The following is a 27920-nucleotide window of genomic DNA, read 5'->3' as shown; positions in this document are numbered from 1 at the left end:
GTAACAGAGCCAGCTGATTAGAGAAACACTGGACTCACAATAAATATCGCTATTATTGTTATGTCCTGTGATTATTATTACCATTATCACTTTGGCGATACCAGTTGCCACCAATGCCGAGCCAAATAAATAACAGTTTGTGGGCTTTAAAGGATAGAGAGGGAAATTGCACATCAGAAGGCTCCAATCACCAGGCAAGAATGTAGATTAATGGCTATTGGACAAGGAAATGACTATTGTGAAATTGTAATTTGTCACACTTGAGAAGATAAAGAGAACTCTGAGGCTGGCTTCACTGGAAAGAGATAGCCAGACTTTGACCTTATCTTCTAGGAACACAAGTAATTTAAAGTGTTCAGAGGTAGGCCCGCCCCTTTCCTGAGGTCCATCCCTAGCTCACCTGGCAGAGGACAAGGGGCAAATCCTGGTTTATTTGGTGCTTATGAAAGAGCTGAGGTACCGCGAGGGCCCTGGGGGCAGCAGCTGAAGAGGCTCTCACTCAGGAACCTGCAGGTTGGACCTCCACAGCCATACAGCAGGGAATCGATGTGACACAGGGTTAGGCTGTCAATCCCTGCCCCCAGACATGAGAGAATGCTCTGACACTCACGGAACAAGGTGTTTTCTCTGTCACTGGAGGCAGATGTTCTAAAGTGTCCTGAGAAGCTACTGGGCAGCTTGTCTTAAGAGTGAAGGTGAAGTCAGGGCCCCCCCTAATCTGTCACAGGCAGCCAGGTGTACTCCCTCTTCTGGGTGTTAGAACTTCCTCACTAGCAGAGTATGTGTGGGAGAGGAGAGTCCAGACTCCATGTGGGCTCATCAGAATCATCTGGGAGTTTCAGAAGAATGACAGCCCCCTCTCCTCTCGGGTCCCCTACCCATCCAGATCAGCACTCCACAAGCACTCTACAGCTATGCTTAGTGCAGCTTGCCAGTGGTCTTGAACTTGGAGAAGAAGAACTGGAGGTCAGGGTACAGGGATTCTGTTCCAGGTCTGCAAAATCTGGTTGTTTCACTCGGTATAAGGCATTTATTCTCCCTGAGGTTCTGATCTCATTCAAATAGGGAAAGTCAACCTAACTGATGTGTAGGGCTATGTCTTAGTTCTACAAAATACCCTGAACCAGAGCTGCCCTGGCAGACATCACCTTGTTCTTGACCCATGGACAGTGTGAGGGATGATGTTATCACCAAGTCTTAAAAACTTTTAAGGTTTGGATCAAGGCACCCCTGGGGATTCATTTAAACCTGGTGGATTCAGTACAGGCAGGTCCAGTCCCCTCCTTCCAGACTGAGCATGTGTCCCTGTGTAAGACCAAGGTTTCAAACAGCCAGCTCATGCACTAAGGACAGGTCCTGGTCCCACTGCCTGGGTGCCTCCCAAACAGATCAAGCTACTCAATGGTCTCACTTATCCAGAGGGCCATGGGAATGGAGGGGAGGGGGTGGGGGGAAGGTAGGGGTGGGGGCGGGAGGGGGGAGGGCAGGGAAACCCATGGCTGATGTATAAAATTTAAAACACATAATAATAAAGAAAAAAAATTTATTAAATAAAAACTATTAAGGTTTGGAAAGATACTGTCAGTCCTGGAGAGCTAACATCTTGTTTCTTTAGGCTGGGCTATAGTATCTTGTGACAACTGGTATCTACTCCCTAAGCCATGGGACAACACCTTGGCAGTGATGGCTACTGCATAGGCTGGGTGTGCCAGTGCGCATGCTCTCTTGCTTTGCATCGCAGCTCTAATTTACCATGGCCCAAGATAACAGCTTTAGGCATCTTTGCTATTGGGTGGGTATGCCAGTAGAGGGCGCTGGCACTGCGGCACAAAGTAGCCTTCCTTTACTGTTCCCTGTTCTGTTTTGCTTTTTCTTGGTCCTGCATCGCAGTTCCCTGACGCTCTACCTTAGTTGTTCACTAGGACCGTGAGACCTTTTGCCAGCCAGCTGCTTCCAGCGTATGGCCAGGCAACCCAGGGAACTTAGCTCCAAAGGGCTGTTCCCAGGCCTTCTTCAAGGAGGTTTGAAGCTTTGGGGAGTGTCCACACTCATCCTTATGGGATCGATCCTCAATAAGCTCTCTCCCCTCTAGCCCAGTGTCCTTTTTACACATGCTGTGTCTGTGTTTTCTATACTGTCTTTCCTGCTCCCTGGAAGACACTGGAAGCTTCCAACATGTTGGTCTTGGGTCAGCTCTCTGGACTTCTGTCCCACTCTGCCTGATGCTCTCTGCACCCCCCTGTGGCTGGAGCTGACCTGCATCTTAGAGCAGGATTACAGGATGGTGTTTCTGGTTAAATGGGGAGCAACTGGTCAATCACACAGAGAAATGACTATGTGGTTCCTGTCTTATGATTGGACCCTAAGTGGTATCACCACTCATTCTCTCTCCCAAGGAAACGAGAATATTCTGGAAAGACCTCAGGGGCTCGATCAGCCAGCATGCCACTCACCCTCATTAGCACATCAATATGCTTTCCTTCTTCAGGCACTTGGCCAAGTTGGCCAAACTGCAGCTTGCAGGCTTACCTTTGACCTTGGTTATAGAACCAACAAGGATTCATCAATGTGTGCCTAAAGGTACAATGTGATTGGCCAACTTCACATCAGGTGATCTTCCTTTGATCCCATCAACCAAGGGTCATGTGGCCAATGGTGCTTTTCTATGAGTATAGGGGCCGTTCCTGTGAAAGGCACGTGGGTCAACAGATTTCTCAAATTATGTCTACTGTAGGTATCCACCAAGCCACCCGAGACGCAACAGGTGTTAGAAGTCAAAAACTACTGTCTTCATACTGTCTTTTTGATGTTCTTGAGGCATCAAGGATCTGAAATAAGAAAGCCACGAGAAACAAAACCAAGTAGCTAAAAAGGATAAGTGATAGGCCACTCCATTCATAAGTATATTTGAACTCTGCAGAAAATGTTTTGTGCTCAGTTGCCTTTTTGGGGAAATGAAAATTGTACACAGGGGTGGGAGTTATTAACTTTTCCAGCCACTTTCATTTTATCTTGAAGCAGAAAGAAGACCAGACTCCCACATCCACACTGTCTCTCATTCCTTCTAAGCCAGCCTGAGAACCTGAGAAGCCTTCCCTACCTCCTGGGATGGTTAGGGAAGGCCCAGCAGAGCAGTCTAGTGGGCTTGAAGCTGGTTGCTAAATGAAATAAGTCAAAGCTTCAGAAGAACCCAGTGGAGTTTGGAAGTGATATAAGGAGGCCAGAAAGGAAATGAAAAAGTTAATTTTCCCTATGAATGATCATAGTAAAGGTTGCTTTAATGTGTGTCAACATGAAGCGAGATGAGTGGCATTCCCTGGGAACACACAGACAGCTTAAGCAAGCTGTTCACATGTATTGGGACAATGTGTGTAGAATTAAAATGGTACCGCATAATGATTCTGGTTACCAAACTAATTGCTTTAAATAAAATTCTTTCCTTTGATTAACACAGTGTGGCAGCTGAAGCATCATAAGAGCAGATATCTATGGGGCAAAGTGGGAGCCATTCGAATCTACTTTGGGGAATTTAAAGACATTTACTTCGGATACTAATGACTTCAACTGAGAGAGAACATGTTACTGAAAGCAAGCAAACCATCAGTTGCTACATGGAGAACTACAGAGAAGGACTCCTTGCCTTACAGAGCACACTTCCATTTTTAGCCTGGCTTAAAGTCTGTCAGTGGTTTGGCTGTTACATCCTTTTACCTAGGATGGTGTTTCTTAGCGGCATGGAAGAAAGGGTTGGCTAGAAGTATGTATGCAGATTGGTTACTAGAAGAAATACTGCCTTTGCATATGGTAAGCTGCCTAAATTCCCTAGAGCAACAGCAGCAGACTCTTCTAAGTAAAGTATAACCACTGGAATGGTTAGATTTTTGTGAACCTGACACAAAATAGTCACGTTGGAAAAGGGAATAGCCACTTATGAACTGTATCTATCAGATTGGACTGTGGAGTATTTTCCTAATTAATGATTGATATGGGCAGGCCCAGCCCACTTTGGTGGTGCTGTTTCTAGACAGGTGATCTTGAGAGGTATAAGAAAGCAGGCTGAGTAAGCCAATAAGCAGCATTTCTCCATGGTCATTGATTCAGCTCAGTTCCTTCCTTGAGTTCTTGTCCTGATTTCCCTTAATGACGGACTGTGAACCGTAAGACAAAATAAACACTTTCCTACCCAAGTTTCTTATGGTCCTGGTGTTTATAATGGCAATGGAAAGACAGCTAGAACAACTACACTGATTGAAATTGGTGACTTTAGTCCCTGTTCCCAATGTACTGACTCTCCGTTTCAGCGATATGTGTAAGATACAAATAGAAAGTTACATAGACTCTGTCTTGTCTGCCTGTGTATGTAAAGTTTGGGGTCTGGTCTGGTTGGAGACATGGTGGAAAATTCTAGGAGCACAGCTGATGTGTCTCCATTAGGAAAATGATGGGCCAGGTCAGGACCGTTTAGAGCTCATAAATTTTGCTTCCTTCAAAAGACAGTCTATGAAGGCACAGGATCATTTTCTTTGCCAGTCATTGATAGTAAGTCATTGATAGTAAGCAGTGGAAGGTGCTAGTGTAGGAAGAAAAAGTGCTTCCTCCAGGCTGGCTGTTCATTATGCAAGAATGTCAAGGAAGGAGTAGCCAAGTTTGTGAACAGCCACCAGGGGTCACTAGAAGAATTGAGAGGGCAGCTGATAAAAATGGGCCTCTTTCTTTCCTTTCCAGCTTTTTCCCTCTCTTTCCATTTTCTTTCCCTTTTCTCTTTCCCTCTCTCCCTCCTCCCCTCCTCCCCTCCCTCATCTTGACAGGGTCTCTCTGTGTAGCCCAGGCCAACATAAACTCCTAATCTCTTGTCTCGACTTCCCTAGCAGTGGGATTGCAGGTGTGTCTCAACACCCAGCTGCCATGGTTCTTTCTTGTTTACCAGCGAAGGGCTCATCCTCTTAGGCTCCATCTCTCCCAGGTCAGCCATCTTCTTTTACTATCTATGTATCCTACAGATCCAGGAGTCCTCTGTTCCTTCCCATTCCCTTACTCCTCCCTTCTTGCAGCTGTTCTTGTGATAGTTAGTGCTCAGACCCATGATTCATTCATAGGTGCTTCCTCTTTCATCAAATAGATAACCCTTGGCCAGTGGGATTGCTCATCTATGAGGTCCAACACATTTGAATAATCCCCTCAAAAGCTGCTTGGAGTCCTCAATCTCTTGTTCCTCTGCCCATCTGTCCATATATGTAGTGACACTTAGCTGTTTCCCACCCATCAGAAAAACCAATCAGAGCTGGCGTTTTAGAAAGACACACCAGACACCGCCTGAAGTGCATGTGCTTAACAACCTGTGTTTCCAGGCAGAGGGCATGCAGACACAGAGATGTGAAGGCGTTTGCCCTAGGACACACAGCTGTAAAACAGCATAGTTGGAACTCCAGTCCTGGCAGTGCGACTCTGGTATCCACACTCTTTACCAGTGTACATTTTTTCTTTTCTTCTTTCTTTCTTTCTTTCTTTCTTTCTTTCTTTCTTTCTTTCTTTCTTTCCTCCCTCCTTCCCTCCCTCCTTTCTTTTCTTTTCTTTTCTTTTCTTTTCTTTTCTTTTCTTTTCTTTTCAATAGCCACAAGTAGGAGCTAACCCATAGCTTCAAAGAGCAGCCTGGGAGGAGACAGTGTGTGCTATTAGATGAACTTTGTTGTGCTGGATGGAGGCAGAACAATGGTGCTCACTGCTGTGGAGAGATGTCCAGAACATGTGGCCCAGTGACCACAGAAACAAGATCTTATCTCTTAACTATAACTACAGTGTAGGGAATGTCCCTAAGATGACTATACATGTGGCACATTAATTTAGAAGAGTCCACAGACGTCTCCATGATCAACTTTAGGGAGTAATACTGGGAAGGGCAAGGGGTTTTTGAAAATGATCTCTAAAAGTCCCTAGTTAAGAATGTATACTCTAGTGCTAAGAGATGTTTCAGCATGTAAACCATCACCACCAAACCTAAGGATGTGAGTTTACCCACCTGAGACCCACATGGCAGGAGAGAACCAACTACCAAGATTTGTTCACTGACCTCCACAAGTGTGCTGTGCAAATAAACTAATTGATAATTAATAAATGTAATAAGATTTCAAAAGAAGTACTCTACTTGAAATATAAAATGTATTGAGGAAAATGACTTTAAAGCTTTCAGGGGAAGAACTAAATGTCTTGAATCATAACTTTAATTAGATTAATATTTTTAAAGTTCTGAATTCCATCCCACCTGTAGCTAAGTAGCAGACATTTCTACATTGGCCCCCAAGTTTGCAGTGTGGTTTCGTTCAAGATGCCATCGTCAACTTCTCCTCTTTTCTAGAAGGGCCTCACCTCACAGGTGATAGATTTGTCCCAGAGGATTCCCTATAAGAACTTCAGGCCACTAATGTGGCCACAGTGATTGTTGTCTGTCACAGTTACGACGCTTTCTTCATCACAGAAGCATGCCATGCTAGAAACGACTCTTGGGTGCATAGCATTAAATAGCACCTTCACATCCCAGCATGTGATTGAGGCATGGCATAAATGCACAGGCTGGTCGGCTCCTTGTAGAAAGACATGTGGTAGGGTTTCCTTAAAAACAGGCTGCTTGGAGGGCTGCTGAGCATGGAGGAGGCAGGTCAGCTGAGGCTGAAGGCCTGCTAGTTCTTGGTCTTCTAGCATTCCAGGAATGCAGGTGCCGTGCTTCACAGCCCCAGGAGAACCCTGTTTGGCACATTGTTGTTTGCCTTGTCCTGTGGTGTGGCCTCTCAGGACCCGGCTATTTTTCTGAGAGTCTAGAGATAACCTTAACCCTGCCAGGTCACAGGAAGGTGGAGGAGAAGAGACGAGTGGAGACTAGTTACCTAGGAGACTAAGAAAGCAGGATCCCTGTCATCTTATAGGTCCCCAGTCCTGTCTGTATGTAAGAAACTTCTGGAAAAAGCTGAGGGGGCCACCCTGCTCCACACCAGGGCACTGCAATTGCTGTGGCTTGAGCCAAGGCAGAAGTCATTTTTTAAAAGAGATTTCCACCTTATTTTAATATGCAAGCAAGCTTGAGGACCACTGGTATACATGAACCTAGTGAGGGCCTGAGGGTTGAGTATCCTGAAGTCAGTGTACCCCAGCACCTCAAACTCCCAGGAGGCTGGGAAGCATGGAGATGACTTCCTTCCTGTTTCTCTGGTTTTCTTCCCCTTGTAGTGTGGGGTCTACTCCCACCACTGGGTGAAAAAAAGTATGGAGGAGTGGGGGTCCTGGTGAGTGGTAGCGGCTCTGAGAGGAGAGAACTCACATGTCTAAGCAAAGCACACACCGGCTCCAGAAGAGGGGAGCAGGGTGTAGTGGAGTTTCTCAGCAGAGCATTTAGGGAAGCTGGTGCTGCTGCCATGGGGCAGGTGAGGAAGCCGAGGCTGGAAGAGGCAGAGGGCCAGGTCACCACAGCTACTCTGTGTCAAGCAGAGGGGGAGCCTCTGGTTCTAGGCTTCCCTCTCAGCAGCTCTGACACAAGGCTTTCCTTTTTGGGTTTCCTGCTGTGACTTGACAGAGAAACACCTACCTCCCCCCACCGCCCAACCTGATTTTATTTTTGTAGCATGTCAACATTTGAGGCAGGAAGATAAAGGAGAAAAAAGTAGACCTGGGATGATAGGGGCCAAAGGACCAAAGAAAAGCCACCAAGCAGAGCACTCTCTTATTCTTCTTTTTGTAGATGCCTTGAGGGCAGCTCGCCTCTAACTCCTTAGTGTTCAGGAGCCTAGCATGTGCAGAACACGTATCACAGCCCCTCGCCAGGTTTTATGGGAAGCGATTCATCCTCCCGTCAACTACTTATTGTAGATAATGGCGCCGAGGCTCATTTTACAGGTGTGGAAAGTAAAGCCCACATTGCTTAGGCATCTTACCTAAAGTCACCTAACTGGGGACAAGTGGAGCCGAGGCTTGTGTCTGGGGAGCTCAGTGCAGATATTTGTCACTCACCCATGGCTGACTGTGGCTGTAGGCCTGCCGACCCAAAGTCTGGCCTGACCGTGGGCTTTAGCACTTTCCATGCTCTCCCCCCGGGTTATAACACTCATTCACATTTATTGTGTCTGAATGTCCAAGGGCATTAGCTATGTCGCTTTACGTCCTACAGTTGAGAATGGGTCTGGAGGTAGCCCCTCATGAAAAGGCTATTCTACAGACAAATGGCTGTTTCCAAGAGCACTCTCAGAGAAGGGCCAGAACATGTGAGGGAACCTATGTCAGATCTTAGATGATGACAGGAAAGTCACATCCCCATGTATTTTCCTCTAGATGCTTGACTTCAGCTCCCAGTAACATCCTCATAAGTTAGTCTAGCCTCCCACTACAGCCTCTCACAGTGTCCTGAGGGGGAGTCCAGCAATGTCTGTACATGTGTGAGCAACTGGGCCAACAAGGAAGGGGCAGGAATTATTTGGTTCCCTTACTGTGTTTGGAGGACAGACCCTGCAGATCGCAAGATGCTACCAACTGCAGAGAAAGACACCAGCATTGGGGGCATGTGTAAATCCCAAAGAGGAAAAGGTGACCAACCTGTATAGGAGAGTGGGACCTTTGGGACCAGAGGCATTCTAGAATGTTGTCAAGGATGTGGAAGACAGAGGCTTCATGCTCTTGGGTGTACTCGGCAGCCTTGATGCATTTCTGCTCACTGGCCTCTCCATTCCCTCCAGATACAGCCTGAGAATGCCCCAGTAGTCCTCTGGCTTCAGGGTGGTCCTGGAGGTTCATCCATGTTTGGACTCTTTGTAGAACATGGGCCTTATGTTATCACAAGTAACTTGACTGGTAAGTGTTGCTCCGACCACTTTAGCCTTCTCCCAGCCAGTATCTACTTTAAAACAAATAAACACAGAGCCACTGGATGTTGCTTAATAGTTCCAGATTAGAGAAACACAACTTTGTGGCACCTTCTGTCCAGAAGGAGGAGCCCCAGGGTGAGTGTCCCGCCTGGCTTACTTTCTCCTACAAATGTGGGTGAAAGGATCTAAGCTGTTTTCTGCAAGCCGGCTGGCTGCTGACTCAAGCATTCTTGGCTTACAAAAACAGTTGGTATTTATTACTATTTGGGTGAGCCCTCTTACACGGGCCTAATGGTGGAATTATATCCCTCATTATCCCCGGGGATAGAATGCTTTATGAGTCCATCACTTAACTGAGCCGATGCCTTGAGAGCAAGATGTTGTGGGTGAGGCTGAGGTGGAGGAAGGGCTGGAGAAAAAGAACCTCTGACTGTCTCAGGGCGGACTCCATCTCTGTCTCACTGGGGAGGTCGTTCGCTTTCCCTGGGTCAGCATTCAGAGTGTGAATTTGTTTGTGATTCATTGTAAAAGTTTTTGGACCAGCTTTGAGGGGTTGATGTTTTTCTTCAGCACTGGGGAGGAGGAAAAGGATCCAAGAGCCTGGGTGGAGGGGGGAGGAGCCCTTTATAGGCAAGGACAGACAGGTGTTTTCACGTCAGTTCTCATGACGTTTCGTTGTCATGGTTGCCTCTTAGCTATGGATACTGCTACAGTGGGCAAAAGTACAGAAGAGAAGAAAAAGGGTGATGGGCATTGGTCTTCCAGAGTACACCCTATACTCTACACCCAGGCTCTTGGATCCTTTTCCTCCTCCCCAGTGCTGAGGAAAACAGCAATCCCACCAAAGCTGGCACATTACGGTAATCACAAACAAATTCACACTCTGAATACTGACTCAGGGAAAGTGAACAACCTCCCCAGTGAGACAGAGATGGAGTCCGCCCTGACACAGTCAGAGGTTCTTGACTGTGGCATAATGGCAGAGGGGAGGCCCGGGATGGTGAGATGAAGCAGGGTATTGTGGGGTCAGGAGCACCTTGCCTGGGATGTTTTATTAAAACTCAACCCTTTCTTCTGTTTTGACAGTTCTTGCCAGAGACTTCACTTGGACCACTACCCTTTCCATGCTTTACATTGACAATCCGGTGAGAACCAGGGGACACTGGGAAACATCGGTGCTGGCATCATGTCCCTTTTCCTTTTACGACATACAGCCATGGCCACATGGTGACAGTTCGGTCAACAGCAGGCCACATACACAGTGATGCTCCTGTAAGGCTATCAAGGAGCTGAGGTGTTCCTGTTAATTGTGTTTTCCTCTACCTCTTCAATCATTCCACATGTTTAGATCTGCAAATACCTGCCACTGTGCTCAAGTTTCTTGCTGTATCCAGTAGAATAACATGCTATTGTATGCATGCCTTTAGCGTGTGATGGACTATGCCTTCTAGATTTGTGTGAGTCCTCACTGTGATGGATGTACATTTAAGTTGTCCTCACCATTAAGAAATATATTACTGTACATTTTCTAAAATATAGATACACTTTTTTTTCTTTTTTAGATTAGAATTTAGTTTATAAAGTGAGCAGCCAGGCATGGTGGAGCACACCTATAATCCCAGTGTTTGGAGGCTGGGCTTGTAGGATAGTGAATTCAAGCCCAGCCTGAGCTACATCATGAGCTCTAGGCTAGCCTAGTCTACATTGTGGGACCTTTCCCATCTCAAACAGCATTGAATGTCACCACTTGGATAAGGGATGGGTAACCTTTCACTGACAGTGTGGGTTTCCTGATTCATGGCTTGTTGTTTAATAATTGATTCCCGTCGTTCATGTAGACTTCTAGATATAAAGAGCCAAACTTGGTGTACTTCCCTTTCCAAGGGAAGCAGAATGCCTCGGTGATACATGGAGTGATACAGAGATCTGGAGTCAGAGGTGTGGTTTTTAGAATCAGTGAGGTCATCTCCCAGTGTGGGGTCTAGTTGAATGTCCCCAGGGAACTTTTGTCTCCATGCTTATCTTCATTTCCTCCTCCCTCAGGTGGGCACAGGGTTCAGCTTCACTGATGATTCCCGGGGATATGCCAACAGTGAGAACGATGTAGCCCAAAATTTGTACAGGTATGACATGCATCTATGGGCATAAGGAAAGTCTCCTAGTGGTAGGGTCACTACCACTCCGTCCTCATTTGCCCACCTTCTAAAACTTTGCACAGCATTTCTGCATGAGTATGCGTGCACATACAGTTTCTTCTGCTCTCCCTTACCTTGTCGTTGGTTATTGTTGTATGACCAGCAGACAAAGTAAACAGAGCGAAATTATGAATGTAAGTTTTACAATAAAATCCTACAAGACACAGTAGAGACTCAACACACATTTTCAACCAAAGATTCCTTCTCATCGTCCACCTGGATGGCTTAGAAGTTTCTAGTTGTCTCTAAGATTCTATTTAACTTTGTGCTTGCCAGGAGATAACGTCTTTTCCAGGCATCTGTCTTCTTTCCCATAATTGCTCCTCCTGCGGCTCTAGATGTATAGTTCACTCTGGAGCTTTGCCATTACTTTTCCAGACGGAAAATGGTCTTTTCTCCTTCTCCTTCATCTTATAAAATTTGTCTTTCACTTAAAAAAAAAATGGAGGAAGGAATGTAAAGTTGTGATCTTGGTTAAAGTATATACACATACATTTTTCCTTTCATTTTCTTGCATTCTTTACATCTATTTTTAGTACTTTTAAAAAACTAAGTTGACCTTTCTAATTTGGTCAAATTTTTCCAGGCTATAAATTGTTAGTAGAAAACAAATCTGGGGCTGGAGAGACCGCTTAGTGGTTAAGAGCTCTGACTGCTCTTTTGGAGGTCCCGAGTTCAATTCCCAGCAACTATATGGTGACTCACATCCGTAATGAGATCTGGTGCTCTCTTGTAGCCTGCAAGGACACATGCAGGCAGAATTCTGTATGCATAATAAATAAATAAATCGTTAAAAAAAAAAAAAAAAACAGACAAACAAACCAAGTCTGAATTCTTTCGGAGCTCCTGAGCACCCTTCGATGCCTCATGAGAATCTACTAGAAGACTCCTAATGGCTGGTCCCACCTGCCCACTCATTCTGCTAATTACCCAGTGAGCAAACCCTGCACCTAGCAGGACTCCAAGGGGAAAGCATATCAGGTCTGATTGGGACAGAAGCTTCTCTTTTTTTCCGGGGCAGATCAGGCAGGGGGCCGAGGGACCAAGCTTTTGCTGGCTTCCTGGTCTTTATTTTCTGCCAAGGACATCTCTGCCTTTCCCTCTGCTGACCCAGAAAAGAATCTGACTGTTCTCTAATTTCCCACATAAAATCCCTCAAGAGTTTAACACTTGTGTTCAGTTTCCAGCAGGGATACTTAGGTCCTGATATTTTTGCTCCTGGGCACAGTGGTTCCTTGGGGCATATTAGCTCACCAGGCACAGTGGTTCCCTCGGACATATTAGCTGATCATCCCAGAGGGACCTCCCCCCCCCCCCCCCCCTACACACACACACTGTCCTTCTCCCTGCACAGGCATGACTGTGGTGCCTGTCCTCAGAAGCAAACTCAGGTGCCTCCCACCACCACTTACACTATTGTGTTTCCCTTCAGGTCAGACACCTACCCTCAACTACAAGCATCTTCTGGCTCCATTGTTTAACTAGCAAACATGCCCCCATCCCCCATCCTCCCCCCCACCCCCCAGGGTGGAGGCTGTCTATTAAAAAAAAAAAAAAAACGTGTTCACCCTTTGCAAGCCAGAGTTTTGCAAAGCACCCCACCCTCTAAACCGGAAACAAGGATGCTTCTTCCAGCTTGCTGTTGACCCTCTGTGTGGATGTTTACTGCTGACATGTGGTCCGTCTCCTCTTGCATGACATGGAAAGAGGACATATTTCAAAGCAGCCATTGTTTATAGCTGTTTCAGTCCCCTTTGCTTCAGGCTCTTAGAACTGGAAAATAGCTAATCAGGAGTAGTGCAGAAAACTGATTTCAGCTGTTTCCTTTACAGTTTACACTGTTCGTTTCCTTTTGTGACTGCATTCTTCTCTCCAGCTTGCCAGATGGGTGTTTGCAATAAGAAGGTTGCTTTGGAACTGGTAAATGGGCTACCGGGGCTTTAAAGAGCAGATCTTTCTTCTCCCTTTGAAAGCCCCACCCCTGTGAACAGTGCCTGGCCTGGAAGGAATAGCCTCCTAAAGAGCCATTTAGCATTCGTGTTTCTACTGGCGTTCTTTGTGTGCAGAGAGGGACTTTTTCACTCACGTTCAGATACACACTGTAAAGCATGCTGCTGAGCCAAGGCGGCTCCCAGCTTAGAAAAATGTGAATGAAATGTAGTCAGCTTCCTCATTGTGACGCGAATTTCTTGCCCGGTACTACTGTCCTCTGGTCTCCCTTGATGGCTGGCAGACACAACCCCTGGCCTCCTCGAGCTCATGGCCCTGTAGAGCTCCTGAAGTTACCTTCTTGCAGCTGAAAGGAGATGGCACAAAGCTGGTCTCACCTCCTGACAGTCTGGAGGTCAAAAATGAGGAAGAGGCCAAGGCAAATTTTACCCTGTCAAAAAGATATATTAGTGACAGACTTCTTGTAAGTCCCCACCTCCTAAATTTCTATCTCCCAATAGCCCATCAATCTGTCAATCCACTTGTGGATTAATCTATTCCTAAAGTCAGAGCCCTTGTGAGCCAGGTACCTCCCCAAAGTCCCTTCTCTCTGCCTTGGGGCTAAGCCTTCAACACCAGAGCTCTGGCAAAGCTTTCAGATTCAAACCATTAGTGTGGAGCTCCTGCTCTGAGTCCTGAGCCGGCTAAACGTCTCTTGAGTTCCTATTGCTTCTACTGAAGCAGAACTGACCAGATTCTCTTACAGCCACTGGATCTGTTGCACACCATTCCATCACCTTCTCCCCCCTGCTGGCACCAGAGGACCTTTCAAAAAGTCATCTGAGGAGTGGTGTTCACCCAGCCACTCCTTTCAATAATGTATCGTTCTGTGACCAAATAGCCTTTCACTAAAATTCTGCTTATCAGGGATGTCTAATAGAGTTACCCGATGATACAAGATTTCTGTGCCAGGTAACATCCATACCTAAATGAATTGCGTGCACACACACACATTTGTGTATCATACACACCAACATTATGCTAAGCTTTGAAATACATGCAGACATGAGTCCTGATTTTATTTTAAGCAGAAGCTTGCTTTGTCATCAGGATAGTGCTTAGATGACAGTTAAAGGAGCAAGGAGTAGTGGTTCTGGGTACTGAATTTACATTTTCATAGTTTACTGCTGTGTAAGAACCACTTACCAAAGACTCTGAAAAAACAGTCCATGGAAAGCCCTGAACTGTGAAATACAAACAGTAATAACTTTTTCAGCAAGCTTCCGCTTTAGAAACCTCAGCTACAAGGAGCCTCCATGGTACTGGACTAGGCCCTCTGGATAAGTGAGACAGTTGTTCAGCTTGAACTGTTTAGGGGGCCCTCAGGCAGTGGGATCAGAACCTGTCCCTAGAGTATGAACTGGCTTTTTGGAACCTAGTGCCTATGGTGGGACACTTTGCTCAGCCTTGGTGCAGGGAGGAGGGGCTTGGACTGCACCTTGGAGGAGGTGAGAATGGGGGGTGAGTTGCAGGGAATGGCTGGGGGGCGGGAGGAGGAAGGACAGGGGAAGCTGTGGTTGGTATGTAACCTGAATAGAAAATCTCTTAATTAAAAAAAAAAGGTGGCGGGGCTGGGGAGATGGCTCAGAGGTTAAGAGCACTGACTGCTCTTCCAAAGGTCCTGAGTTCAATTCCCAGCAACCACATGGTGGCTCACAATCATCTGTAATGAGACCTGGTGCCCTCTTCTGGCCTGCAGGCATACATGGGGACAGAATACTGTATACATAATAAATAAATTAAAAAAAAAAGAAAAAGAAAAACCTCAGCTACACTGTAGCTTTCCAGACAGAAGTAACATGGGATGTTATCTCCTTTAATTTAGGTTGCCAGATACAGCACAAAATGCCCAGTTAAACTGGAAAGTCAGATAAACAATGAATATTTCTTTATATATAAGTATCTTTCAAAAGTGGAGAATATTAAAAAAGACAGCCAACACAGACCTCTGGCTTACACACACACACACACACACACACACACACACACACACACACACACACACACACACACACACACTTTTTTATTGCTAAACCTATCAGCCCTAACAACGCCCCATCAAATACCAAGCAAGCAAGCTGTAAGTTGGAGCAGGACACTTGAAATTTACTCTAGTAAATGAGCTGGTGCCAGGCCAAGCAGCAGGACGAGAGGCAGGGAAGTGGATTTTAGCCTGAAGGTTCCTGAGGAGAGGATGGAGAATGAACTCCTATTTTTACCCTTGTTCTAAAGCCAGCTCACTGCCAGCCCTAACGTTTGGTTCCCCAAAGTCACTATAAATAACAAGTGGAGAACGCACCAAAACACCACAGCAGTGTTTTTAATGGAGCCTTTGAAAATTAGGTCTAGCAGGGATCACGGTGGTCATAATGACTGAGTTTTTCTCCCTGTAACCTTTGAACTCTCTCCCTCTCCTGGCTTTTCAGCGCCTTCTTGCCTTTCATCTTCCCTGGAAGGGTCATAGCTTTTAGTCCCTCAGCTGGAAGCTGGGACCAAAGCCTTGCCTGGCTTCTCAGGCCTTGCAGTCCAGGTCAAGACATTCCTAGAGTGCCTGAGTTTCATTTACATGGTTTTTTTTTTTTTTTTTTTTTTTTGGTTTTTTTTTTTTTTGGTCAAGACATTTAAAAGTCAGCTAGTCTTTTCTTCCTTATAGCTAAACACCCCCATCAGCTTGTTTTAAGCTATTTCAGCATAGCTCACTCAAGTGCCCATGGGATGGGATTCTGGTTTTTTTTTTTTTCCCTTCCATCCCTCCTTCTCTCCTTTTTTCACAGCTTTGGTGTTCTTATTAAAACACTGATATTCTGGGAGCTCCTTTAGAAAGAGTGCAGGTCTCCCACCATGGTTTGTTGATAAGAAGCTAAACTTTCTATGTCGGTTCCACAAGTCTGGCCTAATTGCTAAACAATATGTGGAAGCTGGCATCATGGCCATAAGAACCACTCAGCAGTTAGATGACCCAGAGCAGCAAACCCAGGTTTAGAACTTGCCAGTGCTGATGTCCAGTGTCTAGTCTTCTTAGGATGGCAATGGCAATATCAGCCTCCCTATTTGTTTTGCCTAGCCACCCATGTAGAATGCAGTATTGCCCATTCAGGGGCACTAAAACCATGCACCAAAGGAGTGCACAGTCCAGTGCCAGCTCCTTCCAAACAGGGTGCATGGCCCCAGCTGGTGAGGTGTGGTAGCCAAGCGCCTGCCTCACTTCTTCACTCAATCTCGATATCCTTTCTTCCACAGTGCACTGGTTCAGTTTTTCAAGTTGTTCCCTGAGTATTCGAAGAATTCGTTTTATGTCACTGGGGAGGTGAGTTGACATCTTATTTTCTTCTGTGCCTCCAGTATTATGAAGACTGGACTATATGATGACAGTTACAGCAAATAATATTCTTGAGTGTGTGTGTGTGTGTGTGTGTGTGTGTGTGTGTGTGTGTGTGTGTGTGTTCGTGTTGATCCAGTCCACCTTGCCATTTCCCAAGTATGCCCCAAGTATACCTCCGGTAACAATGTTTTGATCCGGGGATCAGTGAAGGTTCACATATTGGGATGGGTACAGCAGCTTACCATGTTCCAGTCTTCTTCCCCTTTTTGTTATTGTCATTCATATCAATGATTTTAAGGGAGGGACCAGGTGCCTGTAGTACATTCCATATTGGAATTCCATGTTGTCTCAGTGTTCAGATTCAGTGATGATTCCACCTGGGTAAGCCTGTGTGCTTCCTTGGCATTCTACCAGGAACCACGCCATGGCAGTTTGCCCCTAGGGTGATGTTGTGTGCTTTTTGTTTGTGTTCTGACAAATAAAGATCAGAAAAGCAGAGCAGCAGCCACGAGAGATTTCTTACATCTACAAATCCTCATACTGAACTACGAGGGGGGGGGGGCAACATCCTGTCTCCACCCACCTTATATCCCTGTCTCTACCTCCTAATTGTGCTGGGATTAAAGGCATGAGCCTCCCAAATGCTGGGATCCAAGGCATGAGCTTCCCCAGTGCTGTGATCAAAGGCTTGAACCTCCCAAGTGCTGGGATTAAAAGTGTGTGCCACCACTGCCTGGCCTCTGTGGTTAACGGGCGGCTAGCTTTGCCCTCGGATCTCCAAGCAAGCTTTAGTTGTCAGAAACACAAACAAAATATCACACAACAAGATGATTTTGAACTTGATCACTAGGTTAAGATGGCATCGACTAGACTCCACCACTTAAAGAAACCTGCTCTGTTTGTAATTTATAAGTAACCCATGACCAAATGAACCACTCTTTCCTCAAGCCTCTCTCCCTACTGTTTTGGATACATCTATGAACCATGTCTATTCTGACCTGCAGGGTATAAAATGGCAATTTTCTCATCTGCTTTTGTGTGGGTATCATCCCACATTCTCCTACAGAGCCGATCCCTGCTGTCTCCTCTCTGTGTTCTTGTGTATCCTGGTGGACCCAAGCATTGCTCTTCCTATTTGTTCTATCAAAGCTGATTACTTGGTTTTTATGCTTGTTCCCATTCTGCTCTGGAAAAGGCCTTTCAAGCCGGCTCTTATGTTTTTTGACAGGTTTGGTCTTTTTTTTTTTTTTTTTTGCATTTCCTTCTTTATCACAATTATTTGCCTGTTGGGGTAAATGCTGAAAGATGAGAGAAACAAAGGAAGAAGCCACTGCTGCCACGCCTCACCTCTAGGACTCCTCAGCCTGAAAAAGCCTCAGTTCTCATCTCCTCACACCTTATACACCTTTCTCTGCCCAGCCCTCACTTCCTTCCTAGTGCTGGCATTAATGATGTGTGTGCTTCCCAAATACTGGAATTAAGAACGCATGCCACCACTGCCTGGCTCTGTGTCTCTCCTACACTGAGTCAATCTCATGTAGTCCAGGGTGGCTTTGAACTCACAGAGATGCAGAAGGATCTCTGCCTCCCGAGTGCTAGGATTAAAGGTGTGTGCCACCACTCTGTGGCATTTGTTTAATCTAGTGGCTTGTTCTTTTCTCTTATCTTTTATTAGGGTATACAAGTATACCACTGCATCTGCCTCTGAAGCATTCTGCTCATGTCTTTCCCTGGTCCTGGAATAAGTCATTTTTCTGGGGACTCTGGCTCATTCCAATGGAGAGCGGCACTTGAAAAGCCAAGGCCGGGGCACTAAGTGTGCTGCTCCTTGATGGTAGGATGGCTGCTCTTTTGGACCTTGTGACTCTGGCTGAGTCCTGTAACTCTGATTGCCACCACAGGCTTCTCCAATGCTTTCCTCCACGAATGTCTGTGTGTACCTTCTCTCATACCAAGGAGCAAGTCTTCCAGCAGCACTGCATTCTCCTCCTCTGTGCAATCCCACTTTGTACCCTGATGACTTTAGAATGACTCTGTCTTCACCATAGCCGACAAAAGGCTTCCACATTTCTCTCACCAGGATGGAGTCTCCCACTCTCTGCTGCTCTGTCTCTGGAGCTTTGCTCTTGTTTCAGTTCATTCTCAGGCAAGTGTTTTTCATATGAAACAGCCCATGCATTCCACCCTGGTGCATAGCTAATGAACCAGGCAAGTCTCTCCACGCTCCTGAATCTCCAAGGGTTTCTTTAGGTCCCATCCTATTTGGGAACCAATAACTTGGGCTAGAGGGATAGAATAAAGAACCAAGGCCTACTCTCTTGCTCTGGGGAGGAAGGATCATACTGGGGCGGTCATTCTCTGAGCATTAAGACTTAACTATGGAATGGGTGATCTTCCCAGAGACGTCCAAGAGTTGGTGCCAGAGGAAGGCCAGAAAGGATGACAGGAAGTGGTCCACGGATGTGCGTATTAAGGGACTGAAAGAGAGAAACAGGCTAAGTTCCTGGGGAATGGCAAGCATGGAGCCAGGAATTTGAACCAGTCTTCCCTCTCTAAGTGGTCAGAGAGAACGGTTGAGCAATCAATACTACGTTTGGTTTTATTTTTAATACTGGGTTGCTCAGTATCAAATCACAGTTCCTTTCTCTACCAGTAATATTTCCCACCATCCTTTACCCTTTGAGCATTTTCAGAGGCAAGTCGGAAAAGGAGCAGAAAATGACACCCTTGCCATTTTCCTAGTTCCCCTGGAAGTCACACATTTTCCCCTTCCGGTGGGAGACTGGTCTGCTCAGGGTGTAATTCCTTGTCTAACAAATAATGTGGCGATGTTGCTGACCATGATGCTCAGCAAAGCTGCCAAATGCTGGAGGAAAATTTTGGCTTGTCTATTTTATTTGTGCCCGTGGTTTTATGCATGCCATCTTCAAATGTGTGTGGGAAAAGAAAAAAAATTGTATTCTCTGCTGCCGGGATGAATAGTCTTAGAGAAAACTGTGCCTTCCGTGATGAAGGAAGATGAGCAGGAGGGCAAAAAGGGCTTGGGGTCAGAAAGGCAGTAACCATGTGCCCTCAGCTCCAGAAGAGCACAGTGGTCTGCCCATGGGTGTCCAACTTTCTGGCATTGTGACATTATGCCATTCCCAAAGTTCAAAGTTCACAGTTGAGAACTAAGTAACTGGCCTACAGGGAAAAAAAAAAAAAAAAAAAAAAAAAAGCAAAGAACATGAAACCTCATGTGCTAAATATGTTTGTGATTCTGCGTTTGGCTACATGCAGCCCTAAGTCTACAAGATGGGCATGCCTGCTCTAGAAGTCACATACCTTTATGGAAAGAAGAATGCTAAGTAGCGATGCCCTCTTCTCCGGCCTCACATGTTCTGTTTTGTTTGTCTTCTAAGACCACGAGGGAGAATAGAGTTCTGAGTTGATAATTGGAGATCTGGAACAGAGTAGAGGAATTCTGGGTTGATAATTGGAGAGCTGTGTCTCAATGGATGGTTCCAGGCAAGTCATTAACCTCTCTGAGTTTTTGTTTTTACCAATCTCAGAGGTTGGTTAGTTTTGAAATCAGTTCCCGTGGCTGTTTTGCTGTATTTATTACAAGTTCAGTGGCAGTCACTCAGATTCACTCTCACAGCATCTCCATGTTCCTTCGGTTTGGACATAATACCAACCGTCCTTCCCTGCCTCTCTCCAACCCTTCAACAAACTGTTACAGGAAAGTCCTTCCTGTTCTGAATGTTTGTTTGTTCTTAGGGAGTCACAAGAAATAATACCTGCAGACTCAATCTTGAAAAATAATGGATAAACTCAAGAAATGTTTTTTCTGCTTTTCAGTGTACACACATGTGATACCGCACCCTTTATATTTGTGTGCCAGGAATGAAAGCAGCCTGAGCAAAGGGGGCTGTGGTGGCTGTTCTGAGCCAGGGCGTTGGTCTAAGAGAGTCTAGAAATGCTAATAGTACCTACTACATAGTACTATTTGACTGTCCAATTATGTAATTTCCCTTAGGTATTTCAAATAGTGACTGACTGCAGTGAGCATCCAGCACATGATGCCTCCGTTAGGGCTCAAAGCATATGGCCCAAGGTGTATAGAGCAGGTGTTCATAGCAGCTCTGCTTGCTCATTGTAGTCTATAGCATTGCCTGTTCTATTCTGTTGAGTCTTTTCAGGGGTGTGTGTGTGTGTGTGTGTGTGTGTGTGTGTGTGTGTGTGTGTGTGTGTGCCTGGAGATCTAACCCAAGGCTTTGAGCATGACAAGCCTGCCCTTTCCCACTGTGCTCCATTCCCAGGCAAATGCATTTTTAAAAAGCATTTGTTTTACCTAAAAGATGAAGGAGCCTTGAGGCTGATATTAGAAGTTCTGATGGTTTGTTCTATATACATCAGTATGTGTGAGGACCCACCCACATCCCACTGGCAGGGTACACCAGGGAGAACAGTGTAGGTCTGCTATGGGTGTGAAGGACAAGGGAGAAGCCTCTTCTCTCTTTCTTTTCTTCATCTCTGCCCAGAACACCAACTGGAATTAATTTTCTCTAAAGAGAGACAAATGTGTCTGTAAATCACCCTCCTTGAGGCAGGAAAAAAATATACTTCAAAAAGAAACAAGCTGTGTTTAATTCCCGTGATTAACTTTCTTTCTTTCTAAGTGTTAGCCTTCCCGAGCCAGTAACTATTAGTGAGAAAGCTCTTGCTCTGGAGGTGTCTAATACACTGTAGAGCTCTCTCCAGCTTCCACATGATGGGCTTGAAGATAAAGAAGACAGCTCTAATTGGAAGACAGGCAGGTGGCAGGGTGAAAAGGGACTGCCCATTGTTGGAGCATGGGGCTGTATGTAGCAGTACAGGTGACCACTCAAAGCTGTGGGTGGTTTTAGAAATGAGGATGCTTCCCAAATGGCAAGGCATATGCTTAAAACTGGGCATCTCTTCCCCATATCGGAAAAGGTTTGTGACCACAGACAAACCAAATACAGGCATGAACCTTGAATCTACTTATACGTTAGTTAATCAGTCCAACGGAGGTACTTTCTCTTCATCTGCATGGGAAAAATCCTATTGGGAACATTACAATCCGATGGGCTGAGAGGCAGCCCAGCACACGAGAGCCATGCTTGTTTTATTTTTTTTCTTATGCAGTGTTAAGCACTTGTTAAATGTATGATACAGGGTGGTTTCATGAGAGGCTGCTGTTAGTTACAATAAACAGATCAGTGGTATTTCTCCTCAGCTACTTTCCATCTCCATGTCATTGTGCCTCTCTCCTGCCCAGACCTCTGGAGACTCTCCCATCTACCATCCTCTCTCTGCTCAGTCTCCCACTCTCTCACTCAGTCTTCTCTCCTGGGCAATCTCATGCTCAGGTTTGTTTCTTCACTGCTCTTCCCTATCCAGCCGTATTGTCTGGTTCTCCTTCTCCATTCTGACTTACCAGTTCACGGCTCACTAGAAAAGATGAGATCAATTCCACCCAGTGTGTTTTTCTCTTAACATAGTTATGTTTCAGTTAAGAAAAGTGCCGACCCATGGAAGGATATTTCGAATAGGCAACTCACAAGCACTGACAGGCAAGTGATGGGGTGACGTGGGAGGTGAAATGGGAGAACCATGCTAGCCATAGGCCAAGAATCATTCTGTGTCTTACTCCAGCCTTGGAGTCATGGCATTGGGGGGCTAGAAGATAGGCTGAAGGACATCACGTTCAGGTGTTTGATCAGTGATCTTGCATAAGAACATTTGCTCACACTGGAACACACAGCAGCCATGAGCCCTGGCTGAGTGCTGTCCAGTCCATTGTTTCACTTAATCCCAACAGCCTCCCCATAATTATCCCAATCTTTTCACCTTGCCGGAAGCCATTTTGACTTCAGACTCCATTTTACTTTTTTTTTTTTTTTTTTTAAGACTTATTTATTTATTTATTATGTACACAGAAGAGGGTGCCAGATCTCACTACAGATGGTTGTGAGCCACCATGTGGGTGCTGGGAATTGAACTCAGGACCTCTGGAAGAGCAGTCGGTGCTCTTAACCTCTGAGCCATCTCTCCAGCCCTCCAATTATCCCAATCTTAAAGACGAAGTGACCAAGACTTAGGCTAAGTATGCTTTCCCGAGGTCACCTAGCCAGAGAGTGGGAAAGTCAAAACTGGAACCTAATGATGAGACTCCAGGGCAAAAGATTGAAATGCTGACATCAACTGTGGGTGATATAGCCTTGCATGGGGAGGTGCTCTCTGGAAACCAAATCATCTCCAGGAAGTCTCTCCTCCCTCTTCTCCTGGAAGGGAGTCTGACACCCCCACTCTTATTTCCTGCATCTGTCTAGGGTTATAACTCTACAAGTGGGAAGAGGCTCCCCAGCTCATCGGATGTCTGTCTTTCTGGCCAAGACCTAGTTTTAATCACAAAGCCTTGGCTTTGATCATAAAGTTTTATAGTGCAAATGGAAGTTTCAAGTGATATAAGGGCTGGAAGTCCTTGGAATGCAATTATTTCTAGGCCATGGAACTTGGTGAATTTTATTAGATAGCATTCAAGCTGGTTTAACTCTTCAGTCCATGACAAACGTCTATTTTCAATTACATCCATCTGCACTTGCCAATATTTTCTTTTAGAATTGAAAACGGATTTGTGACTGTTTAATGAGTTTAATATTATAAAAATGAAGGTTTAAGCTGTAACCCAAAGAACTGAACAAGGGCATATGGAAATGTTTACAAGTTGGGCCTCTGGATATAGTTGGATATATTTCAGAGAATATATCCAAATCAAATCAGTACATATTTACTGATTCTCAAGTTGCATGGAGAAGAATGTGAGTCCATAGACAGAAGTAATCATCTTTGTCTAAAGTGAACTATCCTGCTGGATCATACAGTACAGTCTAGACACAACATTGGGACCTAGTTAGAGATGTCCAGGGTGGGGACAGGTAATTCTAAGGTAAATCACTTAAGCAGCTTCAACTTTCTAAATTTTATCTATAGAGCACAAAGGCCTTGGTTTGTGCCTGTGGCCCAGCTTGCTCATACTCATTATTTACAAGTCAAATTAACTGGAGCCTCCATTTCAAACAAAGGAGTTTATTCATCTGCTTTGGTCAGCTGGCAGCAAGCTGGCTTTCCCAGTCAGCTGTGAGGTGAGACTAGGATGAGGAGAGGATGCATCTCCTGTTGCTGTCCCTGTCCCTGGTGGGCGATGTTTTAAAGACACACCGTCAGTATTTAAACTGAATTAGCCATCATTTAGAAGTCAGCATATACCTTTATGTGGGTTGGTGTGACTGGAAGTTGGCGGCAGATGGAAATGTTCTTGCTCCGTGTCTATGCCTGTAGCCCCTGCAGCTTTCTTTGCAAGCTCATTTTCAAGAGAAATGGATGGCTGATAATATCATGCTCTTGTTAAAATCTCCCCTTTTAATTGCAGCGGTACGGTCTCACAGTTAGATGACGCATGGTCTAGAAATGTGTAGGAAGTTGTGGAGATTACCACAACACTACTGATAAGCTGGTCTTCCCTGCTCATTTTCCAAACTGACTATTTGAAGTCACACTTCTCTCTGCAGAGAAAATAATGGTGCTGAGGGTCTTAGTTAGGGTTTCTATTGCTGCGATGAGATACCATGACCACACAACTCTTATAAAGGACATTTCATTGTGGTATCTTGCTTACAGTTCAAAGGTTCAGTCCCTTATTAATATGGTGGGAAGCAAGGCAGCATGCAGATAGACATGGTGTTGGAGAAGGGGCTAACCAGTAGGCCACAAGACGTGGTCTGAGACACTGTATGTGGCTTTAGTATATTTGAGACCTCAAAGCCCACTTCTACAGTGGCACATTTCTTTCAAACAGACCATACCCACTTCAACAAAGCCACATCTAATAGTGCCACTCACTTTAGGGGCCAGGGCCATTTACTTTCAAATCACCACATTGAGCTAAAGTGAGAACCCACCAATCCCAAGGCTAGATGAAGTCAGGGTTACATCGATCCCGTCTTCATTGGGCTATTCCATTAGATTTTTATTTATTTATTTGCCATTTTTTTGTGGCTTTCTTTGTATTTTCAGTGTGTATGTAGAACTCTGCTCATTTCCTGCTCTTCCCTAAGCGCAGGCAGCTGCTCCAAAACCTGTGCATGGGAAGAGCTTTGCCCCAGGGCGTGTGTAACTCTTTCTAGACATGCAGTTACCATTGCTCCCTTCTGGAGACACAGAGTTCCCTCAGCTCAGCCATGAGTTCTTCAAAGGGGCGGGCATCTTGGCCAGCTGAGTGACTGGGGAGATGGGTGCTCAGGATGACCCTTAGGGCACTCAATTCACTACTGCTGAGGTTGCAGAGTCCACGGCCTATTCTTCCAGGTAGAAATGAGGACTGTGCCCAACTCTGAAAGAAGGATCTATGTCCAGGGCAGCAGTCTCACTTTGAAAAGCCATTGCTTATCATCACTGATAAAGCTATGAATGTTTTACCCCCAAATTTATGCCTAGAAACAAGGCAGTGAGTGAATATAATTGCACTGATTTTTTTAAAAAATTTTTTAAAGCTATACTTCACAAATGTGGGTGAATGTGGCTTAAACACTAGAATCCATGGGTACATGTAGCATTTATATAAAGGGATGTTGTTTCCAGTGTAATGTTATTGTCTGTCCCACCCCCTCTTTGAAGGAGCTAACCGAAGCTTGGTTTTAGCTATGAAATCTTTTCCCTTCCCTTTAAAGTACCTGGATGGCAGGTACACAGTAAGTCAGCTGTGATGATGTTGAAACATATAAGAAGGGAGAGATCCAGATGGACTATACAATTAAGTTGACTCTCATTGGACGTTTACACATCTGGGTAATTAGGCGAGCACTACATCCTCTGCAGACTGTTTTACAAGTACAGTAAGCTCTTGATGTGATTTCCATGAAGCTGTCCCCAACACCATGTAAGTATTCCCAGGAATGGCAGACCAAGATTCGAAACTACATTCAGCTATGATCTTAAGACCCTTCTCTCATGGGCAAAGTAAAAGACTGAGAGCCGAACTCTGCCACACTTGTGATACAGAAGAAGAATTTGAGCTTTATTGCTTCTTTGAGCTTCAGCCAATATGCAAATGCAAACAGACACAGCCCAAAGTCCCCGGTTCTTCCTGCTGGAGGTGACTGTAATGACAATCACCTTGGGGAAAGCGAGCTACACATGCACAGTGCTGGAATTGGCAGCCTGTAGCGCCTTTAAATACCAGCGAGGGATCCCAAGGCGAGACTGGGTTCCAGATGTGTTGATTACGAACCTCTCCTGAGCTGCTGTGTGAGACGTATATGCTTATCTGGCTGAGTTCCTTGTTCAAAGGTCACTGCCAAATGCTAACACAATGTGTCTGTTCCCGGCAGCACTTTTCCCTTACCCAGTTAGAATGGCTTTGATGTTGCTCTGAGCTTTTATAAGGCCAGTGTTGAATCTGGGGGTGGAAGGTTACTATTAATTTGCAGACTTCAGGGGCTTTGTTGGCCTGCTGGTGGTCACACTGAGGAGCACCATTGGGAGGTAGAGAAGGCTCGGGACTGAAATTCTGGTTGTGGCCATTACTGTCATCATTAAGGGAATAATTTAGAACCAAAGGAGCAAATGTTCTTATGTTTGACATAGGCAACCATAGTCGGATTCTAAGGCAGATGCTCCCCCCAAACATGAAGTTTACTCTTTTTATGATATTATATAGAAGGAGTGGGAGGTAGAACAAAATATACTCGATTTGTTAACCTGTTGTCTTCCAAAGTGTTTGTGATAGTCAGTGCACGGTTAAGCAGAGAAATAAATGATTCCAGAATAAGAAGTCTGCTTTTGCAAACACAAAGAAATATATCCCAGCAAGGAATGTAAAAATAATGGAAATTTCGCTATAATGTGTTGATTCCCTGTAAAATAATCCTGTAAATTGTCTACTGTGTGACAGCCTGAGTCACTCAGCCAATGGAATGATTAATGAACAAGACAAAGAAGGATTTGTCACACTGACACAGAGCAAGGAAGTGTAGTGTGTGATAGTCATTAGAAACAAAGAATGAGATAAACATCCTCACCGCTAGGATAGCGGATGTGGGACGAATATTGAAGAATATAGTGATTATAGAAGTATCCATCTCGTGGTCCTGTTTGTCATGAGTAGTCTGCTTAGGAAGTAGGGGGTAGATAAAAACAGGTCCCAGCATGGGACCCGAGAGCCACAGGACATTCTGTGACCACTGACTAAAATGTGATTTGTGGAAAGTGAGAGTTGTGGAAGCAGCCTTGCCTGGGGAGAACTCCAGCGATGCGTGCCATTAACATGCACAGACCTCATTTCACTGCTGCAAAATGTAAGAGAATGAAGTGTATTGTACATGGTCTCGTATTAGGATGAATGAAGTGGCTTGCTTCATGGACGAAGCTCCAGTTCTGGAATGGGTATTACAATGCAGGGTCCTTTTTCATTTCTCACCTAGTTATGTCTCACATGCAGTGACTGGGAGGAAGGGCCCATACACTGGATGTTTAGACTGTTTACCACCACTGACTACATATAGCCATGTAAAGATGTGGCCTTCCATCTCAGAAAGGGTACATTTTATTTACCAAATATAACAAGAAGTCAACCCAAGAGATACTAGCACTCAGTACAGACATTTCTGTACCAATTTCTTTGGAGAAAAATAATTAGAGGTAATATGAGATCAGTCACTCATGTGTCAAGTGTGTTTGTGTGGTCCTGGTTTGACCTGGTCATTGTGCACAGCATGGGACTATAGTTCATGAATCATATGTTTGCTCTGGTGGGTGGGAGACAGGGTTTCCATGATGTTCTTTAGAAGTAACTATGACCCTTCTAAGGACATTTTTGTGTTTTATTCCTTTTGTGTCTCCCTAAGTATCTAGCACAATGACCTTGACCCAGAAGCCCTTGTTGACTGAAGTCTGGATGACACATTTACTGGCAAAGTCATTGCTCAGGAAAATGTATTATCTTACAGACATTTGACAAATCATCACTTATTTCCACTAGCAAGATCATATCACACAGTTATGCAGCAAACCAAACTTCAGACATACAATCCCATCTTTATATTGCCATAAGGAAACTAAAACAGATTCCTAAGAATGAATACTGGAAGTGTTTTGATTCACTGCTTTACCTAAGTAACTGCTCTTGCACAAGAGGTCTGGCTGTGCAAACAAGATCTCAGATAAGTTATGTGAATTACCTGCTTTTATCAGCTTGAAGGGAGTTTAAACTTTTGGAGTAGATCAGACCATGTGTGATTCTGACTCTTACCATTTAACCTCTTCGAGTCCTGTGTCTTAGCTTGAAGTGAGGACAGTGGTGTTTGCAACCTGTGACTGTGATGATGATAGAGATCAATTAGAGCAGCCAGATGTTCCAAGCCTGTGAAGAGCCTGGGGAATGTCATAGAAGGTCTGTGGACTCACAGATACCCATCTAAGACCTCTGGTCTACCTGTGCATTGCCCTTTTCCAAATGCACATGGATTCATTAGTTTCACAGCTATTTTATTGGACACTCACAGCATC

General features: G+C 45.1%; 1 protein-coding gene across 1 annotated transcript in view; it reads left to right on the top strand.

Annotated features, from left to right (window-relative positions):
- The window catches only part of Cpvl (carboxypeptidase vitellogenic like), a 104173-nt gene that overhangs the window by 12283 nt on the left and 63970 nt on the right, over positions 1-27920 (top strand). Inside the window, exons 3-6 of the mRNA XM_036180821.1 lie at positions 8715-8829; positions 9930-9988; positions 10887-10966; positions 16268-16334. Of these exons, the coding sequence (XP_036036714.1) occupies positions 8715-8829; positions 9930-9988; positions 10887-10966; positions 16268-16334 (321 nt within the window). The remainder of the gene's footprint in view (positions 1-8714; positions 8830-9929; positions 9989-10886; positions 10967-16267; positions 16335-27920) is intronic.

The sequence above is a fragment of the Onychomys torridus genome, chromosome 3 (assembly GCF_903995425.1).
Source record: "Onychomys torridus chromosome 3, mOncTor1.1, whole genome shotgun sequence".
Classification (NCBI taxonomy): Eukaryota; Metazoa; Chordata; class Mammalia; order Rodentia; family Cricetidae; genus Onychomys; species Onychomys torridus.
This window is presented reverse-complemented; position numbering and strand designations above follow the sequence as displayed.